Genomic DNA, 8003 nt, shown 5'->3' on the forward strand with positions numbered 1-8003 from the left:
GGCGCATGCGCGCTGGCACGGCGCCCCTCCCGCGTCTCAGCCCGTCCGCCGCTCGCTTGGTCACGCGGCCCCGCGGCGCCGAGTGGCTGCGGCGGAGCTGGGGCTCCCTCCGGTGGTGAGCGGAGGGGCGCGCGGGGGCAAGCCGGCCTTCCCCCTCAGACTATGCCCCCCCTCTCGGGGGCCTCTCCCGCCCTTAGGAGACGACCTTGAGCGGAGGGTAAAAGCAGCAGTCGCCCCTCCTCTTCCTCATCCGCCATTGTTGGCGCTCTGCCCCTGGGACCGCGTCGCTGGGGGGGGGAAGGGGGCGGGGGGCGGCGGCGGGGACCAGGTGAGGCAGGAGTGTGGGGCTACGGGCGAAAAAGCGCGCGGTGCTGTATGGGGAGCTTCCTCTGCCCCACATAACGGCCGTTAAAGCGGAGAGGGAGGCGGGCGGGAAGGACTGCCGAGCGCCCGGCTCCTGGTATGGCGGTAACTGCTTCCCTCAGCCCCCTGGTGGCACGGCGCCTCGGGGCCCTCGCCCCGTCTCGGGGCGGGAGGCCGGCCTCGTCCCGGCAACCCGCGCCCGGCGGCGGTTGGGCGGCGGCCGTTGGGTGTCTGACGGCAGCGGTGACACGGGGTGAGTGCTGTACGGACGGTTCGATACGGTTTTTTAAGCACAAATGTATTAAAATCAAGTTACGGAATTATGAGAAAGCCTGCTTCTGGTCGGTATGTTGAATTTAAAGAGTGTATCCATTGATCTTTCTGTTCAAGTAGTAGGTGGATTTTTGTGGCCCCATGAAACTAAATTATTATTTTTGACAACCACGTAGAAGGAGAGAAATTGTTAATCTGTATCATAAAGGGAAAAAAAAATGTTAAGAACCATCATAATAACCCCAAGCTGATGACTTAATACCTTACCCAGATCAAAATCAACTGAAAATACTCTGGATTGATCCAGTCTTTTCATTCAGTCCCAAGTATGTCTCCCATCTCTTTTCAGGCAGGTTAGTGCAGAAGGGCAGTTCATTATATGCAGAACATATAAACACTATTTATTCCTTAAACTTAACCTTGATTTAACCCAGTTTTTGGTTTAGAAAGGAAGTCAGCAAAGCATATATTGTGGTCACTGATGAATCTGCAAAAAGAGACTCTTCAGCACCATGTATGTGGCATTTGTCTTAGGGTTTTCATTAAAGACAAGTTAACAGATGTGTAAATTGTGCATGCAGTTTGCATACTTGTCTACTTTTGGTTTTACATAGAAGACTCGCATTGTCGTTTGCTAAAGGTGCTCCTTTTGCCATTCCCCAGAGTCTTTCAGAAGCACTGGTGTTCATGACAGTGAGGTACTGTCTGTCTGCTGCTGATCTGTTCTGAGTTCCAGACTTACAACCTTACCTGGCACAAACGAAGGAAATCGGCCACTAGGATATGAGAGCCCTGTATCTTGCTGGGATACAAGAGTTAATCTAAGCGAGTCTGTAATCTGCTACTTCAGTCGTTGCTGCAAAGTACTGAAAGGGTACTGTAATGAAATCCTTTGAGAACGCACCAGGTAGTAGATCTTGAGGCATTGATGTACGTGAATAGAAAACTCAGTTGATGGCTGAATATAGCTGCATAGAGGAAAAGGGAGAGATCTGTTTCAGCAGAGTTCCGACTCAACATAAAGCATATTTCCAGTTTCCATTACACTGAGTTTGCAGAAAGGCAATAAAGCTTTGGGAATTCTGCAGTGCAAAATGAACATACGCTACTGTTGCTACGCCAAGAGAAAACTGTATCATTAATTAATTTTTATTTACATTGTAATACTACTACTTCGATAGTAATTAATAAGAAATGCAGATTGCAATATTAGACTGCAAAAGAAAAGAACATTGCATACTGTTCTGAAATTTTGTAGGGATTTCTTTAATATAACGAGCTAAAGATTATATAAGTTCCTTTAAAAAGCATATTTAATATGGTTTTTATAAAAATGTGTTTATAGGTCATTGTTTATAATGCACTGCATCTGAAGAAATACAAAGTGTCATGCTGACTAACAACATAGGTCATCAAGTGGTACGTCAAGCAATGATTCCAAGAAAACTGAAGCCATTTCCCTACATTTGTGGCAACAGAATGTTGTCGGGTTACAAACCTAAAAGCAACGTCAAGGACTCTTACAAAATTCTTGAGCTTGAGGAAGGATGTTCCCTTGATGATATCAGAAATTCGTATCGAAGTCTTGCTAAAAAATACCACCCAGACAGCGGTTCTGCCACAGCTGACTCTGAAGCATTTATGAAAGTAGAAGAAGCATACAGAGTCGTGCTCAGTGATGCAGCGACCAAAAAGAAATCGAACGAGAATAATGAAGAGGAGGAAGATCAGTTCAAAGCAAAAGCACCACAGCACAGGCACTACTTGAGTTTTGAAGGCGTTGGTATTGGAACACCAAGCCAAAGAGAAAAGCAGTACATGCAGTTTCGAGTAGACCGTGCTACTGAACAAGTGTTGGAGTACCGGAAGAAGAGACTTGAAAGCCAGTACGCTGTGACGGACCTGATGAAAGCCAAAGACGTGAAGCAGAGCAAAAAGGTGAAAATAACTCAGGCGGTTGAACGGTTGGTTGAGGACCTCATCCAGGAGTCGATGGCGAAAGGAGACTTTGACAACCTCAGTGGCAAAGGAAAACCTTTGCAGAAGTTTTCAGACTGTCCGCATATCGACCCTATGACTCACAACTTGAACAGGATTCTGATAGATAATGGTTACCAGCCAGAGTGGATCCTGATGCAGAAAGAAATCCGGGAAACCATTGAGCGGTTAAGGAAGAGTATCGTGGCATCTAGAAGTAAGCTTGGAGGGCCAATGACGCCATATAGGCAGAAGCAATGGAATCGTATTTGTGAGCAATTCATAGAAGATATCAGGAAATTAAATAAGAGAATTGACAACTTCAATTTAGTAGTTCCTATTCTGAGCAGACAAATGGTGCACTTCAGTGCAGACAAAGAAATTGCTCGAGCACAAAAGACTTACGAAGCTTTGATGGAAAACAGAGAGGCTTCTAACTCAGACACAAAGGAAAACGAAGAGGAGAATGTTAAAAGGTTTGGGTGGAAGTCGTCTCTATTGAAGTGGTTAAACCTCTCGTTGAAATAAGATAATACTAATTCATCTGTCTTGTCAAGATTTTGAATGCACTTCATTAATGAAACTTGTAGCACTAGAGAAGTTTCAGGTAGACTGAAAGTGTAAAATCCACTGTCCACTGTTACATCAGTTAAAAGAAATTGGGTTGTCTGATGTTCATTTGCAGGTGCTTAATTGATTTATTTGTGAGTATTGTTAAGGAACAAATAAATTCACTTATCCTCTTGCAGCTCATTTTACTTCTGCTTAACTCAAAATTAATGCTTTGCTTCAGCATAATCACTTTTACAGTCTGTTATCTCTGCAAAACATGAAACTGAGGCATAACAAAAACATTTTAAGGGCAAAGAGGGCAAAGTGGAAGTGAAAGTTTTGCTGTGCCCTGTTTGACCTTTGTCCTTTTTTACTTAAATGTTTACAGTTCATAAACTGTTGACAGGTCTAATGCATTTTTTTAAAAGTACATTCATGTCTTCAAGGTTAAATGGGAATGAGGGGAGGATTCTGGATGTCAGGACTTTTGCGGAAATCCATTTTTGGATCTGGCTTTTAACAAAGAACAGGAGGAGTTTCAGAAAGCATCCGAGCAAATACGGAAGACTGGCTGAAACTGTACCCTAGTCGCAGGGCTTTCTGGAGGTGAGAGGAGAAGAAATACTAATTTTCAAAAGTAATTGCACCATTTAAATATTTTAGAATATTGGTATCAAAGAACTTACTATGAAATATTGCTGTTCTATTAAAGTTTCTGGGCGATGAAAGCTCCATGATGTCAAAGATTTATTTATCTTTGGTAACCTCTCAGCTCCCCACACAATCTGATTTTCCTGGAGGGGTTTGCTTTTGAAAAGGTGTCGCTGGATCTCTTGGTATCTTTGTGGGCCCCCTTCCTCCCTTGCGCCTCCACAACTCAGACCATCACCGTCTCCGCCTGTGCAGGAGTTGTGCCGTGCCCTGCCTGTCTGTAGGAAGATGTCCCACAGGCTCGGGTGTGCCAGGGAGCGGGAATTTCAGAGTTTCAGAAATGAAAGCTAGATAATGATTGCAACCATCCTTTAGCAGATGCCCCAGCACCAGCAGAGTCTGGGTTAATGTGTTTGCTTTTGGGCAGGTAACGCTGCATGTGCTTCTTTTGGTCTTTGTGATCTTGCTCATCTAGATGACCTCATAACATTAACAAACCTTTTTGTAGGAATTAAGGTGGCAACAGTAAAAAGAACAGCAGTGTGTGCAGAATGATCTGTTGCCCCTCAGTAATGCCACTGGGATGCTTGTGCTGTGCTGTGCCCTGGTGTTAGCTGAAAGGATTAGCTCATGGCGATGCATTCCTTTCTGCTGAGATTCAGCAAGGAGGCAGGGGTGCACTAGCAGTGCATGGGTCAGTTGGGTCAGCCAGTGATTAATGTCCTCCTCAGTGGCTCTCCGAGTCTGCAAAGGTGGTAAGAAATAATGGGTGTCTTAAGAGGAGTTAAGTCCTGACTTAACTGTGGTGAAGGGGGAACAAACTGGGTGTGTGATCTTGATCTGCCGTGTAAGTAGCCCAGTCTAAATGCTCAGAAAGAAGAATAAGGTTACATGGCAGTCCTCTGCCTCTGGGGAGTCGATAGGAGTTCAGATTGCTGTCATTTCCTTTGGGATATGGATAGGATTCATTTTGATCATGGTGTTAGACCGGGTGATACCAGAAGGCTTTGACTTCATAAGCTCCTCGCTCATTTTAGCAGCTGTGTGTTTGAATGTCTGTTTATTTTGATAACTTACCTATGCATTCTTGCTTTTAATGAAAACCATAAATTAAACATACTTTTATGGAAGTTCTTTGACATAGTACACTTAAAAAAAGATCAGATTTTGATTCTCATTACGATCTACAGGAACTGGATCTGAATTGCTGTTCAGACTAATCCAGTGGCGGATTTAAAAAGAGCTAATTGCAAATGGAATTCATTGCACAAGAGTGAATAGAAACCTGACTGCAATAAATCCAGCTTTGATGGAATCCGCTTTGGCTTACAATGAAGACAAGTACCAGCAGTTTAAATATTTAAGTTGTCATAATGGATGAGTCAGCATACTGAGCGATTTTCATGTTCCTTTTAAGACTGCTTGGTTTTAAATGGAGTGGATGTGACGTGACTCTCAGCACTTTAAATCAGCTATACACTGTTGTCATGAAAAATTGCCAGGCACAAAAATCCACTTCTTCAAGATTTACTGCAATGATGATGAAGAAAATAATTTAAATTTTTATTTTCCCCAGGTGTGTGAAGTAGTATATTTTCGCAGGGCTCGTTTTTTTTTTGTTGCTCGGGGCTCGCAAAATCTTAAGAGCAGTATTTAGTCAGTACTTCTAGAACAAGTAATACCAAGTACTGCATATGAATTAGAAAAAAACAGGAGAGAATGGTCTTTGGAAGTCATTTTTCTATCTTACACGAGACTGTTAATTTGAATTTAATAACTCTTACCTTAAATTACTGACTTCAGAAGGATGGCATCACTGCTGCTTCCAGATACAAAGACGTGTTGCTTCTTCCCATAACTCCCTGTGTGTTGGTCTTATTACCGTAGGGCTTGTGGCTTGAAAGGCTTATCCAGATGATATCTTAATACGGAGACAAAATATTACTTATATTTATTATTAGGCTATATTAATTGAGGTATCAGTTTTTCTCAGGGTTGAGGAACCGGTTTCTTGCCCAACAACCTGATGGCTCTTTCAAGCACCATGAGCAAGCTGTACAGTTACACGTGTTAGTGCTTTCCAATAAAAGGAAAAGAGAGCTGTAGGCTCTCTGAAATCACGTCTCAGGCCATCCTATAAACTGAAGAGTTTCTATATACACTGCATATGCTGAGGCCAGCTGAGTATCTTTCCATTTCAGAGTAATAACAGCTCTCGGGATGCATGTGGAGTTACAGAGAAGACTCTGAGGAGAAGGAATAAAAGTCCTGAGAAGCAAGAGCAGGGCATGCTCTAAGACATAGACAAGTGGTAAATCTTTATTCCTGGTGGGAGAAACTGCCACAAAGAGGGCGAAGGGGATGTGTGGTGTCTTCCTTGTAGTTATTTCCCTACCAGCTATGATTCCCTGGAAGTGGCAACCACACGCTTTACCTTCCTACAGCTAACAGAAACGTGTGTGTGCACACGTGGGGGCTGGGAGGGGCGATAGGAAGGGCCTGGAAGGGAGCGAGGAGCTCAGGGAAAGCAGATGGCACGTAATGCTTCCAGATGAGGGTGAGAAGATGGTGGCACGTGCGGTAACAGGGATAGAGGTTGGAGAGTAGGCACATGTGAATTACGAAAAAAATTGGCTACGAACCTTTTCAGTGAACAGCAAGGCAAGAGTTTTGTTGCACAAACTGTTTCTTTATGGTATGGTTCTGAGCATCACAAGTAAGAAACAACTGTTCTTGATCCTCTGCAGCAGATAGGCTCTTCTCTGGGCCAGATCAAGTGAGAAAGGGGGAGTTTCTTCAAAAGAAGGCTCTGGCTTACCTCCAGGCCTGATGGAACACAGTGAGCACATGTAACTGAAGGAAAAAAGGAGGGGAGCTGAGGGCAGAGGGCTTCAAGTACAGCTTTTAACTTTGGGAGTTCATGGGGCCGCAGCTTAACTGTCTTGTAATGAGAAACTGCGTGTTGCTGTTCAGTTGTCTCTTTATAGGCCCTTCTTACAGTGCTCCTTTCCTTACCTAGTGCCCCATATTGCTCTTCCTTGTTTCTTGAGCAATAGCCCGAAGGGCCCTTCTCTTTTTTTGCTTATCCTGTTCCACTCTTAAATTTCTACTTCTCACTTTTCAGATTGATTCTGTACTTTTTTTTTTATCTTACCAGAGTGAATTTTCAAGACTGATCACTTTCCTAATTACTTAATTTAATTGCAGTGTATTCCCTTAGTATCTCTAAAATCTTGACATCAAGTCTTTTATAACGGGCAACAGTATGTACTTTACGAGAAGATGGTTCTTTTGTAAGGTACCTCTGGTGCTGGTATGGCTCTCTTTCTAATGGTTTGGCAAGGAATAGGCCAGAAAGCCAGAAAAAGAGAACTGAATCTTCTGCATGGGAAGTATGAAGGGAATTCACTGAGGGTCAAAAGTTTGGGGTCAGTTTTGGGCACATTCAAACCCACATTGTGAGCAGACATCTATTCACTTCCATTGTGCAACCGAAACATGTAGAAGCGCTCTTAGCTCTCCCCGTCCATGGCAGGTGTGGAACAATGCTGGGGTGAGCAGTGCTGGGTGGGGCTCCCTGCTGCCTCGCCCCCAGCGCCTGTGGGCTTACTGCATTGGGGAGATGGGAATGTCATGAGCGAGAGGGTGATGTCAGCAGGCTGCTGATGAGGCTGGTGTCCGGCTGGCGCGGTTACCGCGTGGAGTATGTCGAAGCTGGCGGGGAAATGGGGTGAAGTCAGAAAGAAGTCATTCAGATGCATCTTCCCAGACAGCTGGGAGGAACACAGAACGACTTATTCATTCTGCTTGGTTTTATTAAACGAGGCATCTGGCTGAGGTGTCGCGGTGTTTGTGGTGAAGCACGAACGCCCCAGTATGGGGGCTGCCTGGAAAAGTGGAAGGTTGGTGTGCTCAGCGTTGCTGGTGGGACAGCGTAAGGCCACGAGGGATGACGTGGGTCATAAGGGGTGAGGGAGACGATCATGGCGCCCCATGTGGCACTCGGATCCCCCGGGATTTGGGGGTGGGGCGGGGAGAGCCGAGTCCCCCTCCGCCCGGCAGCGGCCTCCCCCAGCCCAGGAAGAAAAGAGGGGGGACTTGCGCCGGCCTACCCACCTTGCGGTCGTTGGCGTGGGCTGCCGCCTCGGCCAATCGGAGCGCTCCGTCCTCACCCAGCCTCCGGTGAC

At 45.2% G+C, this 8003-nt stretch overlaps 1 protein-coding gene across 7 annotated transcripts; it reads left to right on the forward strand.

Moving 5' to 3' along the window:
* On the forward strand, positions 1-3361 carry DNAJC28 (DnaJ heat shock protein family (Hsp40) member C28). 7 transcript variants are annotated; one of them, XM_075100574.1, is made up of 3 exons: positions 1-217; positions 1300-1543; positions 1982-3361. In XM_075100574.1, the coding sequence occupies exon 3, from the start codon at positions 2026-2028 to the stop codon at positions 3139-3141; it is 1116 nt and encodes a 371-aa protein (XP_074956675.1). In that variant the 5' UTR covers positions 1-217; positions 1300-1543; positions 1982-2025; the 3' UTR covers positions 3142-3361. The 7 variants fall into 7 exon arrangements, with proteins under 7 accessions (XP_074956675.1, XP_074956700.1, XP_074956692.1 ...); XM_075100565.1 differs by lacking the exon at positions 1-217 and adding an exon at positions 327-616; XM_075100581.1 differs by lacking the exon at positions 1-217 and adding an exon at positions 327-616 and having other exon boundaries at positions 1300-1334.
* The last annotated feature ends 4642 nt before the right edge of the window (positions 3362-8003 follow it).

Source organism: Phalacrocorax aristotelis, chromosome 1 (assembly GCF_949628215.1).
Source record: "Phalacrocorax aristotelis chromosome 1, bGulAri2.1, whole genome shotgun sequence".
Taxonomy (NCBI): Eukaryota; Metazoa; Chordata; class Aves; order Suliformes; family Phalacrocoracidae; genus Phalacrocorax; species Phalacrocorax aristotelis.